At 46.7% G+C, this 28,000-nt stretch overlaps 1 protein-coding gene across 1 annotated transcript; it reads right to left on the bottom strand.

Moving 5' to 3' along the window:
- Position 1: 1 nt before the first annotated feature.
- Vps33a (VPS33A core subunit of CORVET and HOPS complexes) lies at positions 2-27,959 on the bottom strand. The gene is made up of 13 exons (XM_036172483.1): positions 27,808-27,959; positions 26,112-26,177; positions 25,528-25,655; positions 23,386-23,572; positions 18,079-18,195; positions 16,686-16,860; positions 13,424-13,620; positions 11,321-11,447; positions 7,491-7,558; positions 5,953-6,090; positions 4,074-4,211; positions 1,714-1,882; positions 2-1,144 (listed from the first exon to the last, which is right to left on the bottom strand). The coding sequence occupies exons 1-13, from the start codon at positions 27,907-27,909 to the stop codon at positions 963-965; spliced, it is 1,794 nt and encodes a 597-aa protein (XP_036028376.1). The 5' UTR covers positions 27,910-27,959; the 3' UTR covers positions 2-962.
- Between the last annotated feature and the right edge of the window lie 41 nt (positions 27,960-28,000).

Here is a 28,000-nt window from a genome sequence, read left to right as displayed (position 1 = left end):
TTATCCTCTGAGCCATCTCTGCAGCCCCCATTCCTGTGTTTTGTGTTTTTCACGTTTCTTTCACTTATAATGTGCAGTGTACTGTTCTTAATTCTTACATGAAGAAAACGAGAAGGAAACTTGTGGTTAGTAATTAACCACAGAAACCACACCCGGGTTGGGACCTGGGCAATGTTGAGCCTGGCTAATTTTTCTGAAGCCTTGAGTGACGACAGAAAAGCCATCAACGGGGTCCCATGTGGGTGCCCTTCACTGCTCCAGATGCTGAGAGGCGGCGGCGGGTGGAAACACACATGAACTCCCTGCTTCACCACCATGCCTGCTCTCGGCGTGGCTCACTCCTGGCAGCAGTGGTGGCCCCCCCGCCTCTGCTGGACTGAGAGGACCGCAGTGGCCACAGTCACCAGGCCAGGGACTGTGCAGCTGAGTATTTTCAATTAAAAGGGATGTGTGAACTTAAGTACAGCCAGAGTGCTAGAGAGGTGCATATGGCAGTTACCATGGTGACAGAGCGTCATGAAGAAACTTAAAAGCTGCCACTACTCACAGTAGGAGATCAGCTGGATGCTGGGGTCACAAGGGACACGGGAGAAAACTGAAGCCCCCGCAGCGGCATCTACACTGGCCTGTCTCAGAGATAACACATGCACTCAGAAGTGCCTTTGGATGGCTAATTCGAAGAAGCTGCCCGGTAATCAGCTCGATCTTCAGCAGAGAGTCCTTCATAGGCAGGGAACCTGCACAGACTCAACTAAATCAGAGAGGGCAGGAACTTCCTCACATCAAGAAATCCTCCAAGCTTCTTGATTTTTCAGAAGCAAACAAAACTCGCCTTAGGAATCACATTGGTAGAGACCGCAGACACAAATGTGCTCTTCTCTGTAGGGAAGAGCAAGCACTGGGTCAATGCTGGCTTAGCCCTCAACACAAAACCACTGTCCTGGGCCTGGTCGTCTTCAGACTTATCGTGGCTTTTCCATGAGAGCCTCCATCCAGCTGCTTCCATTCATCAGTTTAGTGGTGGCAATCACATACTCAGTGCCTCCATCTTCCAGCTGGGAGAGAAAGCGCAGGGCGGCGATTTCCGCAAAGGTCACACCCCCGAGGAAAAATATCAGCGTGACTCGGTTTTCTCCTGGTTGGCCTAAAATGTGAACATTTCAGAATTCAACAATATCTATTACTGCTGCCTCGTGAAATACTTTATTTCATTTAAAAGTGTATAAAAGGGCTGCAGAGATGATGGCTCAGCAGTTAAGAATGTATATTATTCCTTGCAGAGAAGAGTTTAATTTCCCAGTACCCACATCAGGCAGCTCACAACTGCCTGTAACTCTAACCTCTCCAGGCATAGGCATACACACACACACACACACACACACACACACACACACACACACACACACTCACACACGATAATCATAAATATATTTAAAAACCAGAAAGTATAAAAGTCCAAGTGCACCTTGGTACAGCCAGTTCATCTGAGGCTCTGGAATGCCGGTTTTAATCTTAACACACCGAGCTCTGGGGGCTCAATGCAGGCTGAAAGCTGCTATTCCTAGGGGCAGAGTACAGCTCGGGGCTTCCACTGTACATTAGCAACGACTCCACTCTGATGCCTAGGAACTTTACAAATGTCTTTTACAAAACCATCGCACAACACAAGCCACATGAGCGGCACACTGACTGTGGACAGGAGATGAAACTTACGTTTCTTCTGTAGCCCAGTGGGCAGCGGCTGCCGTTCTTCAAAGTGGGGCCCCGGGAGAATTCGGAGAACCTCCTCGATGCTCCGCCAACCCGGCCGGGAAAGGAGTTGAGCAAGACGCACACTGAGTGGCGCATAACCGCTGTACACATAGGAGATGTCTGTGGGGTTCTGCCAACAGTTACAAAAAAATACAGAGACTGAGCGCCACCTGCGGATTTTTGGTACTGAAGTTATTTGATTGGGAAACAGAAACTCAAATTACCTCTTGCCTGTGTCTTGCTCCAATTCACCTTAAATGGGCCCTATGCTTAGCACCCAGGGCTTTACATTTTACTGTTGTTAAAGCTTATTTTTATTTATCTGTACAGCATGTATCTGTGAGTGTGAGAATGTGAGTGTGCAGGCACCTGCAGAGCCCTGAAGGTGCTGGACTACAGGAGCTTGTGAACCACATGCTCCTGGTGCTGGGAACTCTACTTGGGTCCTCCTTCAGAGCTCTTAACCACTGCGCCTTCTCTCTCGCCTGGCTTCACTCTTTTCATTTGTTTGTTTGAGATAGGATCTCACTATGTGGGCCAAGACAGTCTCAAACTTACGATGGTCCTGCCTCAGCTGCTGGAATGCTGGAATTACAGGTGTGCACTCGGGAGATTGAGACTGGAGTTCAAGGTCACTTGTACATAGGGAGTTAGAGGCTAGCCTGGACTACAAAGAGTCACACACACAAAGAAATAGTATAGCTCAGTGCTAGAGAACATGTTTAGCATGTATATGTGTGAGGCGTGGGTTTAATTTCCAGGACCAATAAACAAACAAACAAACAAGCTGGGTGGTGGTGGCACACGCCTTTATTCCCAGCACTCAGGAGGCAGAGGCAGGTGGCTCTCCATGAATTCAAGGCCAGCCTGAACTACAGCTCGAGTTCCAGGACAGACTACAAAGTTACACAGAGAAACCCTGTCTTGAAAAAACCATCCACCCACCCAACCCCCTCACTAAAAAGGATGAAAAAGAATCAGAATGGGGCACCGGGAAGGCTCTTAGAGCCCTTGCTAGGCAGCCGGTAGTTTGAAGGGCAGACGGTCAGGAAAGTAGTGAACTGGCTAGCACACCGTCTATGTGATAAAATGTGCACGTGGCACATCACACTAAGTGGTGACTGTCACGCCCAGACTCTCTGCAGACCACGAGCAAGGGTGTGCGTGGAAATGCTGCTAGATGCCTGGATCCCTCTGGAAGGACCAAAACCTGGCCCCAAAGGTGCACTCTGAGAGGAACGTGGCAGCGGTGGCAGCTGCTGCTGCTTCTCTTCCTGGTGCACTGCTGACGGGCTCACCAGAGGATGTTTCTGTGAACTGTTCTTCCCGATGTCCCCGCACCCCTCCCCAGGACCCTGCGCCAACACTCCCTGACTTCTCTCGGTGCCACGGGACAACCAAGGCTTGGCTTGCTGTGGCACACACGAAGGTCAGAGGCCCTCAGCCACACAGTTCTCTCTGGTTCCCATGACAACTCCTATGGCCTGTCCTTCAGGCCTCAGCTGCTGCGATGGCTGCTAACTGCAGAATGGGCCTCTGAGCGTCACTGCTCACATTAACTGAGCTGGGAGGACCGAGCACCGTTCCCACGGGAAGGGCCCCTTGACCAAGTGAAGGGTGACGTGAGCCCCAGCAAGCACAGGCGGGTTCGTCCCTCTCTGTACCCGACGGGATGGGATGTGCCTGGCTCCCCCCAGCTCCTGCTACCGTGACCTCCTGGCTATGATGGTCTGCAGTCTGGAACCGTAAGTGACAGCATCACCCCTGGCTGGTCCACTCTGGCCACACCTTCATTACTCTCCAGCTATCCAAACCGACAGCATCCTGTCTGCTGCTGAGACGGGGATGGATACAGCACCCCCATGTGTTGCCTTTCCAGAAGCATGAGAAAAGAGCGAAGAATGCTAGGTGGTGGTGGTGCACGCCTTTAATCCCAGCACTCCGAGTTCGAGGCCAGCCTGGTCTACAAAGCAGGTCCCAGGACAGGCTCCAAAGCTACACAGAGAAACCCTGTCTCAAAAAAAACAAAACAAAACAAAACAAAACAAAACAAAACAAAAATAGTAAAAGCATAAGCGCACTCGCCTTGCTGCCAAGCCTGGCAGCCCTAGTTCAAGGCCCAGAACTGTGGTAGAAGGAAAGATCCAACTGCTTCAAGTTGTACACACACACACACACACACACACACACACACACACACACACACACACACTAAGTAGATCAATGTGAAGTGACACTTAGAAAGCGGAGCAGAAGTACAGACTGAGGTGTGGACACTGTCACAGTGAACTACTAGAACCAAGCACAGAAACACATCTTACTTGTTCATTGACGTCGTCCATCCATAGCCGTAATGTTTTCCGAATCGTTGGGTAATTGTTTCTGCCCCCTGTCTGAGCCTTTAGCAGGCCAGCCTTCTCCAAGTTGTTCAAGGTCAGTATGTGCTCATAGCCATAGGTCTGAAGGAGAAGGCATTTGGCAGTGATGTTAGGTCAGGAAAAGGCCTCCTGCAGATTTCCAAAGAACAGCACTCTAACAAATCAATGTGGTTTGTACCCCAAGCTCATTAGCAAGGTCAGGACTGAGTGTGGAGAGAGCAGGGGACAGGGCAGAGGGACGGAGAACCTTAGCGTCTTGCCCACCAGTGTTCACCCTGCTTTTTTTGTTTGTTTGTTTTGTTTTGCTTTTCCAGACAGAGTTTCTCTGTGTAGTTTTGGTGCCTTTCCTGGATCTCACTCTGTAGACCAGGCTGGCCTTGAACTCACAGAGATCCGCCTGCCTCTGCCTCCCTAGTGCTGGGATTAAAGGCATATACCGCCACCTGTCCACCCTGCTTTTTGTTTCATGAATGATTTAAGATTTTTACTTCAAAGTCATTCTTTATGACCCAACCTGAGAAATAAAGAAATCTACATATACTTAGCTCTCAAAAGGCTTGTCTGCACACTGATAAGTCCTCTGGACACACTTAAGAACAAAAATGGTTAATAGTACGATACTGCACACACAATTTTATTTCTGGTTTTTAGGAGACAAGTCATCGCTAACCCGTGGACCGCTGATGTACTTTACAATCTCCACGGGTCAGCTACCTGTAGAGCTGCATCTAGCCATGCCAACCTTGAAGTACACACTGACTCAAATCTGTGAACATACACATCCTGTGCGCAAAGAATAAATGGGAGCAGGAAGGAAGTAAACCAAACATTTGGCCTGCCTACATCTGGGGATAACAAGGGAATCGGGGCAGGGCTGGGCAACAGTCGGTTTGCTCCGTGTACTCCTGCATTACAGAATCTCGTGAGAATTTCTGTCATTTGTGTAACTGAAGAAAGAGAAAAACAAAATCCACAAAAACTAACAACATACTGAGCACTGACTGGCAATAGCAAATACATACTGCCTGAGACATTCAAATAGGAGCATTGTTTTCTTCAGAGAGGATCTCACTGCACAGCCCTGGCCGGCCTGGAACTCCCAGAGTTCCGTCTGCTTCTGCCTCCCAAATGCATGTGTGTGGCATGCTGCTGGGTTATAGGGAAAAAAAATTTAATAGCAGTGGATTTCCGCTTACTATAAAGTCTAACAAGCTAAGCCTGTAGAGGAACAATCAGAAATTTGTCCTGTACATGGGCCCATACACATACACACATGCAAATCCACTGAAGAATGTAATAAAAGTTTTTACACAGGCCAGCCAGATGCTTTATTGGGTAAAGATGCCTGCTGTCAAGCCTGACGATCTGAGTTCAATCCTTGGGTCCATATGGTGGAAGGAAATGGCTGACTACCGAACGTGGTCCTCTGTCCTCCACAGGCATGCCATGGTATATGTGCATGCACAGGCACATGTGCGCACACACACACAAACATGCTAAATAACTAAGTAAATAAGCATAATTTTAAAATTTAGGTTAAAGAGAGAGCAGTGATACAAATTAAAGACAGGGCTGGTGAGAAGGCCCAGAGGGTGAATGAAGCACCTGCCGCATGGCCTGCTGGGACACACGGAGGTGGAGGGAAAATAGGCTCTGAAGTTGTCCACCCTCCATGGGCATGCCACGGCATGGGCACACACAAGAAGAAACAACAGGTTCTAAAAACCAAACCAGGTCGTGTCCACAATCCACCAAACAGCGGCGAGAGTGGATTATTAAAGGACTCTTTCCTCTCAGCAAACGAACGCCCATCACCTACTACCTGGAGAATCTCCCGTCTGTAGTAATCCAGGACCTTCTGCTTGAGCCCGTTATTGCACACAGACTGAAGGCAGACCAGTCTCAACACCTTGATGAGCGGGTGCTTCTGGGCAATGCAGTCCTCGATGTAACTGTTGACCTAGAAATGAAATATAAACAGACAAACTAGGACTTAACGCAATTTGATATCTACTATATTTCCCCTAAGGCAGTGGTTCTCAATCTGTGGGTCAAGACCCCTTTGGGAGTCAAATGACCCTTCACAGGGGTCACCTAAGCCTGTCTGCATGTCAGATATTTACATCACGATTCGTAACAGTAGCAAAACTAGTTATGAAGTAGCAATGAAATGATGTCCTGGTTGGGGGTCAGCACATGAGGAACTGTATTAAAGGGTGGCAGCTTAGGGAGGCAAGAACTAGTGCTCAAGGCATAGAAAGGCACCATGGGGGAAGACAGCTGTTTCCTTACTTCCTAACACGCGCTGAAGGTATCGCCCTCGTCCCTATGCTCCAACCTTATGGCAAAGGTGGTGAGGACATCACTGGCCATCAAATTGCCTGCTCGGACACCTCTACCTCATGGACAACCAGCTTAGTGGCTGCCCAGTGTCTGGGGTTTATATGACTTTGTCTAAAATAAAAAAGATACTGGCTGGGTGGTGGTGGCGCATGCCTTTAATCCCAGCACGCAGGAGGCAGAGCCAGGCGGATCTCTGTGAGTTCAAAGCCAGCCTGGTCTATAGAGTGAGTTCCGGGACAGCCATCAGAATTACACAGAGAAACCCTGTCTCGAAAAACAAAAAAAACAAAAACAAAAAAAGATACCAACAATTTACCTAGCATGAAGTAATAAAGGAATTCTTTTTAAAAATAGAAACCTTTGCAAATTGAACAATTTAATTATTTTTAATAGTGAAGAATATTTGAAGAAATTGCATAATAAATTAAAAAGAAAATAACCTGAGTTTGTTGTTGCTTTGAGATAGGGTAGCCCAGGTTGGTCTCAAACTTGCTATGTAGCCAAAGCTGGCCTTAAATGCTTCCATCTCTCAAGAGCTAGGATTATGGGTGTGGGCCACCACGCCCAGTTGGGGTGTGTGCGTGTGCGTTGTTGTTATTTGCTTTAGGAATATTGGGTCTGAACCCAAGATTTCTAGGCATGCTAGACAGGTACTGGTACCATCCTATCAATAACCCTACCCTAAAAAGGCAAATATCCTTTTTTTAATCACACACACACACACTCACACACACACACACACACACACACACACACACACACACACACACACACCACAAACGGAACCAAAACAATGGTTGGAGGACAGGTAGAGTGGTGCTCACTTTCAGAACTCACCTGAGAACTCAGGAGGCAGAGGCAAGAGGATCTCTGAGTTGGAGGCCAGCCTGGTCTACATATCAAGTTCCAGGACAGCTAGGGCTACCCAGTGAGTTTCTGTCTCTAACAATAACAACACAGACAACACCACAATGGGCTGCTTATCTGGCTCTAATCTTAGGTGATGGACCCACGTACCTTATCAGTGTCTATCCCGGACATGAACTCTTGCTCCACGGTTAACTTATCAAAGAAGTCTTCAGAAGCTACAACGTAATCAGCAAATTTTTGTCTTAGAAATTCAACAGTGTCAGTTGATTTGAGTACTGTGCTTCTATTGATACGCAGGATTAACAAACGAGGAACACGAAACCAAAAAGGTAAGGACTCCGGAGCCACCAGGAAACCCTAGAGCACTGTGCATTACATCCACACACGACTCCTTCGAGACCCTTCGCCTCAGATACACAGGTCAGGACTTGGCGGGAGTCTCGGTCTCCGTGAGACTCACCTCCCGGGAACACAGCTTCCTGTCAACTATGTCCCACTTTTGCAGCCAGCAGACACAGGACTAATTTTCCAAACCTGAACTATGATTTAAAGCATATTTCTTAACATTTGGTACCAAACAAATGCCATCGAGTACTGAGCAAACGCCTTGGCGTCTACATCTCAGTCAAACGGACTTGCATGAGGATTTAACACATCTCATGAGGCTCTTTGTGACAGTTCTGTAGGAAGTTTCTGTTTTGTTTTTTGAGACAGGGTTTCTCTGTGTAGCCATGGCTGTCTTGGATCTCGCTCTGTAGACCAGGCTGGCCTTGAACTCAGAGACCTGCCTGCCTCCACCTCCTGAGTGCTGGCACTAAAGGCGTGCGGCACTGGCTTAGTTTGTTTTTAAGGTACAGTTTAATGTAGCCCAGGCTGGTCCTAAACTCATTATAAACTGAAAATGACCTTAAGCTTCAGATCCTCCTGCCTTCAATGTCCCCAGTGCTGGTGCAACAGCACACGCCACCAGACCTGCACCAGCAGGAAAGCACACTACTCACTGAGCTACAGTCCCAGGCCCTTTCTTTCCCTTCCTTCCTTCCTTTCCTTCCTTCCTTCCTTCCTTCCTTCCTTCCTTCCTTTCTTTCTTTTTTTCATTTTTCAAGACAGCGTTTCTCTGTAGCTTTGGAGCTGTCCTGGAACTCGCTCTGTAGACCAGGCTGGCCTTGAACTCACAGAGATCCACCTGCCTCTGCCTCCTGAGTGCTGGGGTTAAAGGCGTGCACCACCACCTGGCTCCCTTTTCTTTCTTGTCTCCGAGTCTCACAATGTAGCTCAAGCTGTCCTTGAATTTATGGTCTTCCTGCCTCAGCCTTCCAAGTGCTAGGATTACAGGTGTTCTGCACAGTTTTGTTTTGTTTTTTAACTAAATTTCATTTATTCTACATCTTGACCAGTTTGCCCTCCCACCTCTCCCCATTCCTTCTCCCCACCTCCCCTCTGCACCCTGCCCCACCCACGCCTCTGTTTCTGTAGAGAAAGGGGCAGGCCTCCCACGGTGTCAACAAAGCATGGCATATCACGTTGAGGTAGGACTACTGTGTATTAAGGCTAGACCCCAGTATGGAGAATAGGCTCCCCAAAGCCAGCCCAAGTGTTGGGGACTGGCCCTGATGCCACTGCTAGAAGTGCCACAACAGCTAAGCCACACAACTGTCACACATATGTCAGAGGGCCTAGGTCAGCCCATGCAGGCTCCTTAGCTGTCGGTCCAGACTCTGAGCCCAGGCTAGTTGTTTCTGTGGGTTCTGCTGTGATGACCTTGGCCCCTCTGGCTCTTACAATCCTTCCTCCCTCTCTTTAACAGGACTCTTGGAGCTCAGCCCAGTGCTTGGCTGTGGATCTCTGCATCTGTTTCCAGATAGTCATTTTCCCTGGCACCAGGTTTCTCCCTAACCCCAAATGCCTCCCCCCATCAAGACATTGCTTTCATTATTCTCCTCCTCCGTCCTGCCTCCAACCCACCCAACCTGCTCCCTCAAGTTCCCATCCCCCCATTCCCTCCCATCCCCACCCAGTTTACCCAGGAGAGCTCTTCTATTTCCCCTTCCCAGGGAAATCCATGTGGCACTCTTTGTGCCCTCCTTGTTACCTAGCCTCTCTGGGGCTGTGGACTGTAGGCTGGTTATCCTGTACTAGTTATCCTGGGCTGTGGATTGTAGGCTGGTTATCTTGTACTTTACTCCTAATATCCACTTATGAGTGAGTACATACCATGTTTGTCCTTCTGGGTCTGGGTTACCTCACTTAGGATGACTTTTTCAAGTTCCATCTATTTGCCTATAAATTTCATGATGTCATTGTTTTTTATAGCTGAGTAATACTCCATTGTGTAAATTCATCACATTTTATTTATCATTCTTTGGTTGAGGGAAATCTAGGTTGTTTCCAGGTTCTGGCTATAACAAACAATGCTGCTATGAACATAGTGGAGCAAGTGTCCTTGTTGTAAGATTGAGCATCCTTTGGGTATATGCCCAAGAGTGGTACAGCTGGGTCTTAAGGTAGACTTATTCCCAATTTTCTGAGAAACCACCATACTGATTTCCACAGTAGTTGTACAAGTTTGCATTTCCACCAACAGTGGAGGAGTGTTCCCCTTGCTCTGCATTCTTTCCAACATAAGCTGTCTTCAGTATTTTTGATAATACCCATTCAGACAAGTGTAAGATGATATCTCAGAGGCATTTTGATTTGCACTCCCTGATGACTAAGGATGCTGAACATTCTTTAAATCTATTTTAGCCATTTTGAGATTCTTCTGTTGAGAATTCTCTGTTTAGATCTGTACCCCATTTTTTAATTTGATTATTTGGTATTTTCTTTTTTTTTTTTAGAGAATTATTTGGTATTTTGATGTCTAGTTTCTTGAGTTCTTTATATATTTTGGAGATCAGCCCCCTGTCAGATGTGGGGTTGGTGAAGATCTTTTCCCATTCTGTGGACTTCTGTCTTATTGACAATGTCCTTTGCCTTACAGAAGCTTTTCAGTTTCAGGAGGTCCCATGTATTAATTGTCAATCTCAGTGTCTATGTTACTGGTGTTCTGTTGTTTCCTGTGCCAATGTGTTCAAGGCTATTTCCTCCTTTCTCTTCTATCACGTTCAGGGTAACAAGGTTTATATTTTGCAGCACAGTTCTTAAGGGGACCAAAGCTAGAGTCCCAGCAAAACCCAGAACATCATACTGTTCTAATGAAATAATCCTTCACACAGGAAAACATCATGGGAAAAACATTAACTGCTTCATATCATTACTGGGGCAATCTCCTGGATGAATGCTTTTTTCTTATCCATATTCCAGGTATTTTACCTCATGATCAATAAATCAGCTGAGTTAATCACAAATGGAACTTTTTAAAAGAGATTTATGTATACCTGAGTGTGTCTGTGCATGGGTATGTGCGTGAGTGCTGGTGCCCTCAGAGGTCAGTGGGGTCCCCTGGGGTGGAGTCACAGGCAGCTGTGAGCTACCTGCCACGGCACTGGGACATAAACTGGGGTCCCCACAAGAGCACCAAAGCTTTTAACAGCTGAGTTGTAGCTTCAACTCGAACAAATGTTCCCAACTGTTAATAGTCATATGCTTAGTTGGGCAAAGTGGCCCAAACTTTTCATCCCATCCCAAAGTGGTGCAGGCAAGAGGTCAGGAGTTCATGCCAGACCTGACTATATATCAAGTTTAAGGCCAACCTGGGCTACGTATACCCTACTTAAAAAGGTCATACACTTATATGTCTCTTGTGATGTACTTTATGCTAAAATGGAACTTACTGTGGGTGGCTCAGTGGTTAAGCTCTTGCTTCACATTAACAAGCCCTGGTTTGCTCCCTAGCACTAAAAATAATAAAATAAATACATAAAACACAGCTGGCCTCCCCAAGGAAGGACCAAGGTGCTGATGACCAGGGTGTTGGACAATACAATGTACACACACTCCAGTCCCAGGAGGAAAGAACCACAGGAAAGGATACTTACTGGTGACATCTTTGATTAACTCTGCAATTGAGGTGTGGTTGGCGAGAGATCCCCTGGCGGCCTGCATGTGGGGCAGCTGGGAAACGAACTGCTTAATCTCCCCCACCGTCTTGGCATTGTGCCTCTCCTGCAACAGAAGAGAATGGGCGGCAGCTCCGTGAGGCAGGATGAACATCCCAGAGCATGTCATGTTTCAATATCATCAAGAGAGGGAAAATGCAAATCTATTTAAACCCAGCTCCAAAGTCACAGAAAAGGTAAGTATGGTGACAGGGGCAGCTTCACCCAGGACCTACAGCGTGGAAGGAGAGAACTCCCTCAAGGTATTCTCTTATTCCCATTCGGTGCATGCACACGTGCGCGCGCACACGCACACACACACACGATAAAAAAAAATTTAAGTTCTGTGCAGAAGAAACCACAAAGAGCAGGAAATGTCTAAGTCAGACATGCCAGAGCTGACTTAGAACTCCAGGACTTGGGAAGACACAGGATCAGAAGTTCAAGGTCATCCTCAGCCATGAGACCATTTCAAAAATCAAAAACAAACAGCAAAAAAATTTTCTGTGTAATAGAAACAAATCCCATCGAACACTGAATCTCACAATGAGTGCAGCCCATGAACAAAGTGAACTTCGATTACTGAGAACATTTTAATAATGTCATCCAAAACTGTCTGCAGGAGTTACTCTACAGACAGAATCCCCAAGAAAGGTAATACCGGAAACCAGAAACACAACAACAAAGACAAAAAGCACTTTTCAAAAAACGTTCCCAGTTTCTGTCTCCAGAGTGTACACTGTCATTCTGTAAGTCTGCCGACTCCCCACATTTCCAAACCAGCTCAACAAGAACAAACCGGTTCAAGACAAGCGGAGACAGGAAGGTGCTAATGAAGCTCTGGGCGGCAGGGGATTTTGATCTCATTATTGTTCATCACAGGGTGAGCTCCCCTGCCACCGCCATGCTGGCCTGACCTGACCTCCCCACGAGATGCCCTCTCTGTCTGTCTACTGCAGTGGGCATCCTCGAGGGAGGAGGAAAGGTTACAACAGAAGGTCACCGGACCTCATTTGTGAAAACATCAACACCCATGCTCTCTCACCCTTAACACAGAGCTGCTGTTACAGGCCAGAGAGAAAGTCTGAAAGCCTAGGCTGGTAATGCAGAGCTAGTTCTAAGACAGCTAGGGCTACACAAAGAAATTCTATCTCAAAACAAACAAACAAACAAACAAAACCCCCCCAAAAAACAAAACCAAAAAAAAAACAACAATAAAAACCAAAGTGAACACCTCCTGAGAAGCATTACCTGAGGTGGGCTGATCTGGCTTCCAGATACACACACACGCGCGCGCGCGCACACACACACACACACACACACACACACACACACGGGAGAACCTTTAATTTCCAATAGTTTCATTTTTTCTTCCATATATATATTTTGGATACAGGGTTTCATTTGCAGCCCTGGCTGACCAGAGCTCCATCTGTCTTTGCCTATCAAGTGCTGAAATTAAAGTGGTGTGCAACCATGCCCGGTTCCAATTATTTCTGAAATGGCCCTAAACACACCGCTGTCATTCTTTACTGTATATTATATAGGAAGGGGCAGTCTCAGCATTCACGATTATAAAATCAAAGTATCAATCCACTCTTAAAAACTCTATGTTCCAAGTATCAAATATTCAGCCAAGATTCAATGCTTTACATAAAAATCAACAAGCACAGGCACCTCCCTCGCATGCAAATTTGCTTTTGTCTTTAAATAATGGATCAAATTATGAGCACATCAAGGAATTCTTCTCTTTTTTTTTTTTCCCAGAGTTGAGGATTGAACCCAGGGCCTAGCAAGCGCTCTACCACTGAGCTAAATCCCCAACCCCAAGGAATTATTTTCAAATAAATTTCCTTATGCTTTGTTAGTTTGGTGTGTACCTGACTTACAGACTGAAATCTCTCAGGCAAGTAGAAGCCTGGGTGGGCAAATCTCCTGCTGTGACCAGGACTGTTGTCCGTCAGCACTGGAGGGGTGGGGGCTGGGTGGTTGTAGGGCCAGGGGGGTAGGGGTTGGAGTGGTGTCAGCCCAGGCTTGCCTCACCTCAAAGGCTGCTGAGATGATCTTTGCCTTCTTGCTGAGCACAGAGCCCACTGCGTTGAAGTTCTTGTCTCGGATCTCGGCATAAAGCTCCTCTGCAGAATTCAGCTGGAGCTTCTTGGCCTCCGTGGGAAGGTCCTTCCCACCACTGCCGCCCTGCTTCTTGGGCGCAAACTTCTCTGGCGGTAACTTCACATAGCCTGAGGGTGGAGGGAACACGCACTTGAGCAGTTACTGAAAGACTCCAGAGTCAAATGCCTGCACCCGGGATGCCACCAGCACCTCACTGCAGAATGGCAGGGGGTTTATTTGTCAGCACAAATCGAGCAGGACTTCAATACTGAGCGTTAGAAGAGAAACGCACTCTCGATGGCCCATGCCCAGCACAGTGGCTCTTCTACACCCCTACCACGGAGCTGACTGTAATTCTGGACAGATACAGAAACCACTGCAACAATGCCAGTTTGTGAAGGAAATCTCACCAGCATGGACGTGCCCAGGTGACTCCTAGCACTCAGAAGGTGGAGGCAGGAGGCCTGCTGTGAGTTTGAGGCCAGCTTGCACCATATATCCACAAAACAGCAGCAGCAAACAAGAGAGAACATTCCAGAGTATTCATAAGAAGTAGCAAAAGGTGGTGGAGATTCATTATTTTGATGTGTATGGATGTTTTGACATATATGACATACATGTTTGTATGCCATGTGTGTCTGGTACCCAAGGAGACCAGAAGGGGACACTGGAACATTGGATCCCTGGAGTTAGACAGCTGTGAGTCACCATGTGAGTGCTGGGTCCTGGAAGAGAAGCCAGTGCTCATAACCACTGAGCCATCTCTCCAGCCCTATGGTGGGGGCTTTTAAAATGAAACTTCTGTTCCAGTTTTACACACACACACACACACACACACACACACACACACACACACACACACACACGACTGCACCATGAAAGTAAAGGATTTAACTCAGTAGTAGAACATTTGCCTAGCAAGCGCAAGGCCCTGGGTTCGATTCTCAGCTCAAAATAAAAGAAGACGAAAAGAGAGTAAACGAAACATGCACCAAGCTTCTCATAATCTTAACATGTTCTTTAACTATTTTCAGTTACTGTGTGTACAGCTTGTGGGAGGCAGCGCCCTCCTTCCACCGTGTGGGTCCCAGGGTCACTCAGGGCGTCAGGCTTGGCATCAAGTACCTATACTAGACAAGTCATCTTGCCAGCTACATGGTACTAACACTTTGTGACCCTTAAAAATCCTACATTATAGGCCAGGCAGTGGTGGCGCACGCCTTTAATCCCAGCACTCGGGAGGCAGAGCCAGGTGGATCTCTGTGAGTTCGAGGCCAGCCTGGTCTACTAAGTGAGTTCCAGGAAAGACGCAAAGCTACAAAGAGAAACCCTGTCTCGGAAAACCAAAAAAGGGGTTGGGGATTTAGCTCAGTGGTAGAGCACTTGCATAGCAAGCACAAGGCCCTAGGTTCAATCCTTAGCTCCGGCGGGGGGGGGGGGGGGGGAACAACACATCTTTGCATGGGAACAACACATCTTTGCATCACTAAACAAATGTTCCACAGAAAAACCAAAAAAAAAAAGAAGAAGAAGAAAAAAAAAATCTACATTATGGAATCTGGGAACAGAAGGTTCTGACCTACGATAATAAAAGGTTTTATGCACAGGTACTTTGATGGTTATGGAAAATGATACAAATGTCCTACATTAGGTGAATAACTCCAAAAACTTGCAAACACTGTGAATTTTAATATTGCATTCCACGTGTGCTGAGATAACATTCATCAATGGAAAAATTTAAATAAGGTAAATATGATCAAAATATATACATGTATGAAACTGTCAAGAGATTAAGAATATTTTTTAAATATTCTTTTTTTCTTTAATTTATTTTTATTTTATGTTCATTGGTGTTTTGTCTGCATATATGTCTGTGTGAGGGTGTCAGAAGCCCTGGAACTGGAGTTACAGACAGGTGTGAGCTGCTGTGTGGTGCTGGGAATTGAACTCAGGACCTCTGGAAGAGCAGTCAGTGCTCTTAACCTCTGAGCCATCTCTCCAGTCCCCAAAGAATATTTGAAAAGATAATGATAAATAAGGTGGGTGTTATGACACTCATCTTTAATCTCAGTTCTCGGAAGGCAGAGGCAGGTGGATCCCTATGAGTTCCAGGCCAGGCTGGTCCACACTGTGAGACTCGGTCTCAAAATAAACAAACGATAAAAGAGGAAGAGTACCTCACTCCCCTCTCAGCTACGTCCCTGTCCTGCGTGTTCTCATTTGGTCATCTGTGCACTGTGTATCACCAACACATACACAGACATGAGCAGTTTATAACGGGAATAAACTGGCTGTACAGCTTCTCACGGTCCATATTTGTTACTTCTGTGGCGCTGCAATGTTGTACAATGTTCTCAACTATTTAGAACAGTCTGGAAAATAAACGGCAACATACAGTTTCACACAAACCTTCATCATGTTTTCTGGAATGTTGATTCCTCAAGTGACATTCTGGAGATTTTTGCAAGCCAAGAACTAATAGCATTTTTTTGTGTGTGTGTTTTTATTTATTTTTATTTATTTTTATTTTTATTTTTATTTTTGAGAAAGGGTTTCTCTGTGTAGCTTTGCGCCTTTCCTGGATCTCACTCTGTAGACCAGGCTGGCCGACAACTCACAAAGATCCGCCCGCCTCTGCCTCCTGAGTGCTGGGATTAAAGGCATGCACCACCACCACCCGCCTTTTGTTTGTTTTTTGAGACAGGGTTTCTCTGTGTAGCTCTGGCTGTCCTGGAACTTGCTCTGTAGACCAGGCTGACCCTGAACTCAGACATCTGCCTGGCGCCCGAGTGCTGAAACTAAAGATGTGGACCACCACCGCCCGGCTCAAAAAATGAATGGCTTTATATGCTGCCAACTTGCTTCAAAGAAATAAAAACAATAATTTGTTTTGGTCTCTACTTTCAAACCATCATCAGAAAATGAATTTTTAGTTAGGTATGAGAACTCACACCTTAGAGTCATCACAACACTAGGGAGGCAAAGACTAGCCTGGACCACCAGGTACACTCCACAATAGCTTGGGCTAACACTGTTTCAAAACACAAGACAGGGAAGGGGAGGGAAAGTAGAAGAAAAATAGGATCTTTCCACTCAAACAATGCTTAAGCACGAACCGAAAAGCAGCAGCCTCCACACGACAGGGGCTTCTATCTTATTAGCAACCCGTGAAAGCTGACATCCCTCCACTTACTGTTCTGAATGCCGTAAATCTCATCGATGAGTCCTTCGTATGTGAGCTGGGTGGCGAGCGGTGTTAACAGATCCACGTTCCGATCAAGCAGCAGGAGGTTATCAAACACGGGGAACACTGAGTTTTGGCTTCCTGTGAACTCCCTCTTCATCCTCACCATCATGTTGGCCACTTGCTGGAAACAAAACATGGGGTCAAGTGGGGCCTCCTGGGAGCTGCAGAGGTCATGCCTCTGCTACAAACAAATCAACAGTCCAAGGTGAAAAAGCAGAGAAGCTGCTGGGCCAGGACTGGTAATGAAATACACTGCTATCAAGAAGCACCTGTGGTTAACCACCATCCCAACCTGGAGTCAAGAGTGGCCCCTGGGCCCCAGTCAGACACGCTATCAGACACAGCGACCTTGCAGTTCCATTCTCCAGTCTCTGGAGATGGTGGTAAACAGTGCTGTTCCCAAGAGAAAAACACAGGTAACTGTGAGTCTCTGGTCCCAGCTTTCATTTTTTTTTTAAAGATCTAATTATTTTTAGGGCAGGAGAAACAGCTCAGTGGTTAGGAGCCCTTACTGGTCTTGCAGAGAACCTGGGCTCAGTTCCCAGCCCCCACCTCTGGTGGCTCACAACCATGTGTAACTCCAGTTACAGAGAATCCATCCAGACCACCTCTGACCTTCATGGGTTACATGCATCCATATGGTACACATAAACTCACAGATGCACGTAAATCTCTCCCCATATAAAGTAAAGTAAATTTAAAGATGATTTAGTTATTTTTATTTATTTGTGTGTCTGGGCGTGGCTTTGTGCATATGAGTGCAGTGCTCAAGTTGGTCCGAAGAGGGCATCGGATCCCCAATCTGGAAGTATAGGTGACTCTTCTTTGATGTGGGTGCTGAGAATTGAACCAGGTCCTCTGGAAGAGCAGGAAATACTCTTAAGCACTGAGCCATCTCTCCTGCCTCCATCACAACTTTTATCAATAGATCAATACCAAACCTTATGTCATGCATCAGTGTTTGGTCACCTGATGATATGTTATTGAGTCATTCATACAGGACGGAAGGCCAAGAGCTGTGACTCGGGCCACATGGAACTTAGCTGATGCACAACATTCGCTGTATATCACACTACACACCTCACACCATGCTTCGGATGCATTTAAACAGTAAAACCACCAACAAGTGCAAAAGTGTGAAAAGCCTGACTGTGAAAAAGACACTTGTCACCTCGGTCACCTCTGCTAACATGTCCAGTGGGTGAGCCCCGACTGGAGAGTGATCTGTGAACTGCCAAGGAAGAGACAAAGTCTTTAACACGGAATGCAAGAGTGGCGAGGATTGGCTGCGTCTCTGTTGGCCACTCTTCTGGATACAACCAGAAAGTAGGATTCTCACCCGAGCACACTCTCCTTTCCCAAAGATGTGGGGGATGGTCCCATACAGCGCCTGCAGGGTCATCAGCCCCTTGGCTGCGTGGTACAGGCTTGTCTGGTCATCCTCCAGGTAGCACTCCTGTGGAGATAAAGGCCAGTTACTGGGGGCCATCATTTACTTGGGGCTGTTTTACAATCACCATCCACTTACAAGTCAAAATGGTGGCTGGGGGATCGGTACAGAAGGATGAGCAGGGGACAGAAGTCCCAGGCCACCCTGGGCTACATGAGACCCCGTTGGAGATAAGCAAAGATAAAAATGAAAAAAGCCAAAATGGTTTTCTTTTGTAGTCCAGCTTGGCGTTACACATCTTTAATCCTAGGACTCAGGAGGAGAGGCAAGCAGATCCCTGAGTTCAAGGCCAGCCTGGTCTGAAGAGCATTCCAAGCCACCCAAGGACATACAGTGAGACTCTGTCCCAAAAAACACAAAACAAAAAAATGGTTCTTTTTGTCCCAAGGTCCCCAGTGCTACTCAAAGCTGGAAGCAGGACCAGGGGATGAGAGGGAATGGTGGAGTTCTGAGCAGGAAGGGGGCTGTCTCAGCAGAGACGTCACAGGAATCTGTGCTTCACACTGAAAGCCGTCAGTGACTTCTCCCGGAGCTGCTGTTTTTAACCTTTCCCCAGCACAACAGCGGGGACAAGATTGCAGCAGGAATCTTCAAAGGTCTCATTAATAAAATCTAACTTGGGCCAGGTATTGGGGTGAACGCTGGAAGATCAGAGAAGGAGAACAAGCCACAGCTTCCTCACCTCACCAGTTCCTCAGCTGATCCTGTTTCCTCAGACTGGAAGCCTCTGAATCCTCATCCAGAATGAATCTAAGCTGAACTGTTACTCAGAAGCCTAAAAGCTTAACCAGCCAAATGCTTCTAGTTCCTGGTCTTCATACCTTATATACCTTTCTGTTTTCTACCATCAAATCCCTAGGATTAAAGGCGTGAGTCACCATGCCTAGCTGTTTCCAGTGTGGCTTTGAACTCACAGAGATCCAGATGGATCTCTGCCTCTGGAATGTTAGGATTAAAGGTGTGAGTGCCACCATTTTCTAGCCTCTGTATCTAGTGGCTGTTCTGTGCCCTGACCCCAGATAAGTTTATTAGGGTGCACAATATTTTGGGGAACACAATACCACCACACAAGAATACCATGAGATACATGCTCTGGAACACTTGGAAGTGAGAGAATATGACAACCCACGTTTCGTTTCATCATAAAAGGCTGTATCACTACAAACACTCTCCTTTTATAATTCTATCTTAAAAAAAGATTTTCAAACTAGTGACAGGGTTTTCATGGGTTTGTTGTCATTGGATTTTGAAGACAAAGTTTCTCTGTGTAACTCTGGCTACACTGGAACTCACTTTGTAGACCATGCTGGCCTCAAACTCAGAGATCCACCTCCTCTGCCTCCAAGTGCTGGGATTAAAAGAGTGTGACACAAACCTGGCATTCCACATTTTCTTTTCTTGTGTTTGGTAGTTCTAGGAATGAAACCCAGGGCCTCAAGCACATTGTTCCACTTCTGAGCTACATTCTAGTAACAACAGATTTAACCCTGAATGATGATCGTATTGGCTACTCACTGGAAATAGCACTGGACCAGCTGGGGCCCTTGCCTACCAGAACAGGGAGGGAATAATATGTATTAACAGCCCACTCCTTGCACAAGGAATCCCATGTGGCATTTTAAGCTACAAGAGCATTTTAGGATGAATGCTACCACACATTAATATTTAAAAGCTCATATTTTGGGCGCCAAACTTACTCACCCACACAACAGAAGCTCCATAGTTTTTACTAGGCTGTCTGACTTCAGATAGAGCAGTTTTTAGTTACGAAAATGAAGTTGCCAATGCTGTGATGACACTGAATGACTAGTAGGGTGAGCACCATCTCAGATTTTATACACTACACAGTAAAGCCAGAAGCACGCAAAGATCTAGACGTCTCTCCGGGAGCTATGAAACACCAAACTGTGCTGGACTATTTAGGATCATGTAAACACCATCAGAACTGGGGCTGCCATTAACTTCAGTCAAAGCTCTCAGTTCTGAAACCTGGGGGACAGACAGACAGAGTAGTGTATGTGCTATGAGTGAGGGCTGCAGAAAGCCTGTCAGAAAAAGAACTTGGGCTGGAGAGATGGCTCAGAGGTTAGAGCACTGACTGCTCTTCCAGAGGTCCTGAGATCAATTCCCAGCAACCACATGGTGGCTCACAACCATGAGATCTGGCACCCTCTTCTGGCCTGCAGGGACACATGCAAACAGAACACTGTATACACAATAAATAAATAAATAAATAAATAAATAAAATTAAGGAAAAAAAAAATGAGAAGTTGTTTTGTTTTGTTTTGTTTCTGGTTTTGTTTTCTTTTTGTTTTTTGTTTTGTGGAGCTGAGGATCGAACCCTGGGCCTTGCACTTGCTAGGCAAGCACTCTACCACTGAGCTAACTCCCCAACCCTGAGAAGAATTCTTAAAACCCACTAAAACTAAAGGAGAGATAAGCTGTGCAAAGAGGTCTGAGACCCAGGGGAAATGGTCTCCTCCTCACTCTGTGTCCTTTTTAACTTAAAAAAAAAAAAAAAGTACTATGTGAGTATCTTACATTTACAAAGTTTTGGGGGACAGGGCAGGGTTGAGACAGGGTCTCGCTAGGTAGTTCTGGCTACACTGAAATAATTACATAGACCAGGCAAGCAGACCCACCTGCACCTGCCTGTTGGGATGAAAGCTGTGTGCCACCATGCCCAGCTATTTACAAAACTTTCAAATTACTACCTTCAATATTGGGGATTTTGTTTCCTTTTCTCTTTTTGTTTTAAAGTCTCCCTACTGTGGTCAAGCTGGGCTCAGCCTCTCAATCCTTGTCTCTCAGCTTCCCAGGTGCTGGGATAGTAGGTGTTTAATTCAAGACTTTAAAGGGGTAAAGATAGGATCAGTGGTTAAGAGCACTGGCTGCTTTTTTAGAGCACCTAGGTTCAATTCCCAGCATCCACACGGCAGCTCCCAATCATTTATAACGCTGACCACTCTTTTGGCCTCTGTGGACATCAGAAACACATGTGGGTACACAACCACACTTGCAGACAAAATACCTGTAACACATAAACAACAACCCCCCAAAAAAAGAATAGGCCAGGCAGTGGCGGTGCATGCCTTTCATCTCAGCACTCGGGAGGCAGAGCCAGGCAGATCTCTGTGAGTTCGAGGCCAGCCTGGTCTCCAAAGCGAGTTCCAGGAAAAAAGGAGCAAAGCTACACAGAGAAACCCTGTCTTGAAAAACCAAAACCAAAACCAAAAAAAAAAAAAAAAAAGACTCAAAAGCAAAAAAAATACTTAAAAAATAAAGGAGTAAATTGTATAAAGAATTCCTATCCGGATGTGGTGGCGGAAGCCTTTCATTCTAGCACTTGGGAGGCAGGGTCAGTTGTGTCTCTGTGAGTTCAAGGCCAGCCTGGTCTACAGAATGAGTTCCAGAACAGCCAGGGCTACACAGAGAAACCCTGTCTCAGAAAACAAAAATAAATATTAAATACATAAATAATTCCTGAAAAATAAAAAACAAAAAACTGGAACTAGCCAGGTATACACAGCTGCACTTCCAGCACTTGGGAATTAGAAGCAGGAGGATCAGGAGTTCAAGGTCAGCCTGGGCTACATGAGATCTTTTCCTAAAATAGCAAAATAGGTTTGAGTCAAATACATTGTGTCCATGAATGAACATTAAACAAAATACCAAAAACAAACAAAAAGAACAATGGGAGCCGGCAGGTCCATAATCTGAACACTCAGGAGGCTGAGGAGGAGGATGACAAGTAAGAAAATCAGACTATGGAGCAAGGCCACCCTTTTAAAAAATTGGGTGGGGGTGGGGAGGAGCTGTCTGGAGAGGCAGCTCAGTGGTTAAGAACTCTTGCTGTTTAAGCCTAAGTAGCTGGGTTCAAATCCCACACACGTGTCAAAATGACGGAACAGGCACTTGTGTAAGCCTAGAGCTGTGGGCACAGATGGGAGGACTGTCCGAACCTGCTGGCGACCAGTCTGACCTTCAGTTCAGGGAGAGACCCTGTCTCAAGGGACTGAGACAGACAGTGATGGTGCAGGATGTCCTCTTCCAAACACACACACACACACACACACACACACACACACCACATACACACACACACACGCCACATACACACACACACACACACACACACACACACACCACATACACACACACACACACACCCCACACACACACGCCACATACACACACCCCACACACACACGCCACATACACACACACACACACACGCGCACACACACACACACACACACACACCACACACACGCCACACACACACACACACGCACACACACACACGCCACACACACACACACACACCACATACACACACACACCACATACACACACACACCACATACACACACACACCACATACACACACACACACACACGCCACACACACACACGCACACACCACATACGCACACACACACACGCACACGCACACACACACACCACACACACACACACCACACACACACACGCCACACACACACACCACATACACACACACACCACATACACACACACACACGCCACACACACACACACGCACACACCACATACGCACACACACACACGCACACGCACACCACACACACACACACGCCACACACACACACACGCGCACACACACACACGCCACACACACACACACACCACATACACACACACACCACATACACACACACACACACGCACACACCACATACGCACACACACACACGCACACGCACACACACACACACCACACACACACACACACACACACCACACACACACACACACACACACACCACACACACACACACACACACACACACACGACACATACACAGAAAAAGGAAGAGAAGGAGAAGGAGGAGAAGCAGGCAGGAAAAATGAGCAAGCATTTTCCCACAGAGAACGTACTGGACATCTTACATGTGAGGCGGGCCTCACCACAGATGCAAATGGAAGTGTAGCATGACATTCCAGTAATAGGCCCAACAAAAAAAGGAATGTCTGAAGGCCAGTCATGGTGGTGCTCGGCTTTAATCCCAGCACTCAGAGGCAGAGGCAGGTGAAATCTCTGTGATTTTCAGGGCAGCCTGGTCTATATAGTGAGTTCTAGGCTATCCAGGGCCACACACTGAAACCCTGCCTTTAAAAAATAAAAGTTTGATATTAAGGAACTGTCAACCTTACTTTGAATGCATCCTCTGATTCCATGGATAAGAGGTCCCCATCAAATGGAATGAGATCTAAACTGTATTCCTCTCGATAGATAAAGGATCCCAAAACACCCAGGTCCTTCAACCGCTGCTCACACAGCAGGCTCCGGCGGGGCACAAACAAAATATGGAAATCCCTGGTAGGACCACGTCTGTCTTCACTGCAAAGGAAGTAATCATCATTAATTAGCTTATGCACTCCTTAGGGCGGAGGTTTTCTTATTTAATCCCCACTGCTGGGCATGCACTAAACAAACACTGCTTAAGGAAACACATAAAGACAGACTCTCAAAGGGCTGGAGAGATGGCTCAGAGGTTAAGAGCACTGGCTGCTCTTCCAGAGGACACCAGTTTGGTTCCCGGCACACACATGGCAACTCATAACTATCTACAATTCCAGTTCCAAGGTATCCAATGCCCTCTTCTGGCCTCCACAGGCACCAGGCATGTACACAGTGCACATATATATGTGCAGTCAAATACTCATACACATAAAATAAAAATAAGTAAATCTTTTAAAAACAAAAAACAAAAAACACCAGACTCTTGTACCCAAATTGTTAATCAAACATTGATTACAGCACCCATATCATATGACTCACAAGTGCCTACAACTCCAGCTCTAGGGGATCCAATACCCTCTTCTGGCCTACACAAATAAACATACACACACACACATACACACACACACACACACACACACAAAGAGAGAGAGAAAGACAGAGAGAGAGAGAAAGACAGAGAGAGAGAGAAAGACAGAGAGAGAGAGAGAGAGAGAAAGACAGAGATAGAAAAAGACACAGAGGGGAATGGAGAGATGACTTAGCAGTTAAGAGCACTGGCTGATCTTCCGGAGGACCTGGGTTCAATTCCCAGCACCCACATGGCAGCTCACAACTGTCTGTAACTCCAGTTCCAGGGACCCAAGAGACATACATGCAGGCAGAACACCAATGCACATTAAATAAAAATAAATTGGCTGGGGATTTAGCTCAGTGGTAGAGTGTTTGCCTAGCAAGTGCAAGGCCCTTGGTTCAATCCTCAGCTCAAAATCAATCAATCAATCACTTAAAAAAAAAAAAAAAAAAAAAAAAAAAGCCAGAGACAGAGAGAAAGACAGAGACAGAAAAAGACACAGGACAGAGACAGAGAAACCCAGCTCTCTCAAAAGGACATCTGTGTTTTGTTACAGCCAACGCTCCTTTAAGCAAACCAGTTTCGCACAAGTCTTCCATCAAAATGAGAACTAACTCCCGACTCCCACTTCCTATTCTCCTTGTTTGTGGACTGCCAAGATTAGCCCACATGCAGTCCCGGCTTTTAGGAGCTGCACCAATCAACTGTACCACAGAGAGCAGCCTGTGCTGAGAGCTTCCTCTATAGATTGGATCCAACATTAAACTTTAATCAGTCCTTACTTATTTTGCTTATGAAATTTAAGCACACTACAGCTGGCATTTTGGGAAAAAAAAAAAAAAAAAAAGACCATTAGAGGTTTTGGTTGCTATGTTTTTGGTTTTTCGAGACAGGGGTTCTCTCTGTAGCTTTGGAGCCTGCCCTGGATCTCACTCTGTAGACTAGGCTGGCCTCAAACTCACAGAGATCCACCTGCCTCTGCCTCCCGAGTGCTGGGATTACAGGCGTGCGCCACCACCGCCCAGCTAGTTGCTGTGTTTTTTAAGGCAGGGTTCTTCTCTCTGCTGACAGAGGTTTGAACTTCTAGCTATCCTGAGATAGGCAAGTTATTTCTCTCAAGCTACTCAGAGCACTCTCACAAGCCTCCTGCCTCTCCCCAAATATTCTTCTGTGTCTGGCCCTTCTCTTCCAAAAGATGGCCTTCCAACACTCTGGCAAGAGGGTGCTACAGGGCAAAGGTACTCGGATTATTGAAGCCAGTATAAAAACAACTCCTGGGCAGGAAAAGTTCAACAGGGGAAAGCGCCTACCACCAAACCTGATGACCTCCATGGAAGAAGAGAACCCATTCCCACCAGGTGTCTTCTGACCTCCACACAGGCACCATGGCACATACCCACCCTCCAAAGTAAATAAATAAATAAGTCTAAAAAAAACTTTTAAAGCCCAACTCCTTTTGAACCGCAAAGCTCTGAGGTACCTGAGCACATTCTCAGCAATTATATCCATCAATTCTAGCCTGGGTCTGACCAAAAAAATGATATTCTTGACATCAGCTGCCGGCAAACGATTTCCTTTGAGTGTGAACATTTTTTCCACTTCATGTTCCTAGGGAAGCATACACAAAAGGTTAGTAGAAACCCTGACCTCTGTCATCTTCAGATTTAATAATAACTCATAATTACTTATAAATAATTAAAACACATAAAGGACCAAGCTTCAAGACAGAGCCATTGTTTCTGCATGGCAGTCGAACTACTGACAGAAAAAGCCATCAAAGGCACCAGGTCACGGTCACACAAGACAGTGCTGTGTGCCGAATGTTTTCTGTTGCTGTTTCTTCTCTGATGCCAGACATCAATTCCAGGGCCTCGTGCATACTAGGCAAGTACACCCCACTGAGCAGCACCCTCTACAAAGAATGTTAACCATGTATTAACATCATCGGCGTGTGTACGGATCAAATAGGTTTGTAAGTGATTATTCAGGAAAATATGTAAAAACCCCATTACCAATACTAAGTTCAATTATTAATTCTTGAACAAATCCCACACGGCACATTACCTTTAGTAGCGAATACTGTGCAATCAGTCCAAACGGTCCTGTTAAGTATTCATCCCACACAATTGCCTGTAAGAGAGGAGACATGCTCCCTTGTTTCAGATATTCTCAGGAATTCCAACAATAGCAACAGAAAATGGCAATTATACACAGTAGGAATATATATATATACATATACATATATATATATATATTTTTGTTGTTCTTTTTTTTTTTTTTTTTTGGTTTTTCCGCAACAGGGTTTCTCTGTGTAGCTTTGTGCCTTTCCTGGAACTCACTTGGTAGCCCAGGCTGGCCTCGAACTCACAGAGATCCACCTGCCTCTGCCTCCCGAGTGCAGGGATTAAAGGCATGCACCACCACCACCCAGTGGGAATATATATTTTTAAGGTTTATTTTTCCCTGCATCCCACTCCCATTTTATTTTAATTATGTGCAGCTGTGTGTGTTTATCCATGGGGTATGTGTGTGTGACTGCAGTTCCCATCAGAGGCCAGAGGGTCAGGTGCCCCCCCCTGCACCCCAATCTGGAGTTACAGGTGATTCTCAGTTGCCTACTATAGATGCCAGGAACTGAGAGGAGCATTCCCTCTTCACCGCTGAGCCACCTCTCCAGCTCCAGGGAATCTTTTCCTAAAATTTGGAGTTAAGATTTTTACAGGCTCTAATCATATTCATAGCCTAAGAGTCTAAGTAAAATTTTCATGAGTGGCAGATGTGATACTGGGGTCAGTAATCGCTGCTTCCTCCAGGAGTGACACTTAGTAGCACTATAATACCACAGCCATAATCCTGCTGTCCATACAATCTATCATATCTATCTAATTTAGGCATCGTTTTCCATCTAATATGGGACCCTGTGATTTAATCTGCCTTCTTGACTCAGCAGCAGCAAGTAACCATCGTACTTGGGACTCGCATTATTTTCCAAAACGGGTTCTTTAAGCGCCTCAGGTTAGTACTCAGTTCCCTAGAGAGGAGTGGGGGATGATTCGTAAATCTCAGAATAGAGAAAGAACAAGGCTGAAAAGAAAGTCTCACGTCTAGGCAAATAGAGTAAGAATAATTCTTAAAAGCAAGTCTCACGTCTAGGCAAATGATGGCTCATGTCTGTAATGCCAGAACTTGGTAGGCTGAGGCAAGAGACTGAGGAGTTGGGGGCTAATCCGGGTTACACAACCAGGAACTGTCAGTCTACACGGGCAGGGATCGACTCACATAAAATAGAGAGCCGTGCACACGCCTTTAATCCCAGCACTCCAGAGGCAGGGGCAGGTGGAGCTCGCTGAGTTCGAGGCCAGCCTGGGCTACAGAGCGAGACTGCCTCGAACTAACAAAGAGTGGGAAAAGGGGAAGGAAACTCCACAGTCCCGGACCTAGCCCGCCTCCCTTGAGAGCTGGGGGCTTTAACAGGCAACATGATCCGCGTTAAAGACCCAAGTTACAAAGTTTCAGGTAACTCCACCCTCGTCTCACGCCGTGTGTGGAGGGAGCTGCGGGCGTGGGTGCTTCAGGACTGGAAGGGACGACGTTCTCGCAGGCGGGAGAGCTCGGGGCTGCCGGGACGGGAGTTGACTCCGCGGTCGCCGAGCAGCGGCCTGGGGGCACCCCCTCCCCACCGGGGCCTCGCACAGCCGCGCCGGGCTCCGGCAGGGTGGCGCCGGGCTCCGGCAGGGTGGCGCCGGGCCTCGCCCCTCACCTTGCTCCCCGCGCACTTGTCGAGAAACTCGCGCAGCTCGCGACGCACCGCCTCGCGCAGCACGTTCAGGTTCACCCGCCCGTACGACAGGTGCGCGGCCATCTTGCCTGGCCGCCGGCGTTTCCCAGGCGCTGCCGCGGTCACGTGACGGGACGCCCACGTGACCGGGCTCGCTGGCGTAGGTTGGCCCCGC

This window comes from Onychomys torridus, chromosome 22, assembly GCF_903995425.1.
Source record: "Onychomys torridus chromosome 22, mOncTor1.1, whole genome shotgun sequence".
Classification (NCBI taxonomy): Eukaryota; Metazoa; Chordata; class Mammalia; order Rodentia; family Cricetidae; genus Onychomys; species Onychomys torridus.
This window is presented reverse-complemented; position numbering and strand designations above follow the sequence as displayed.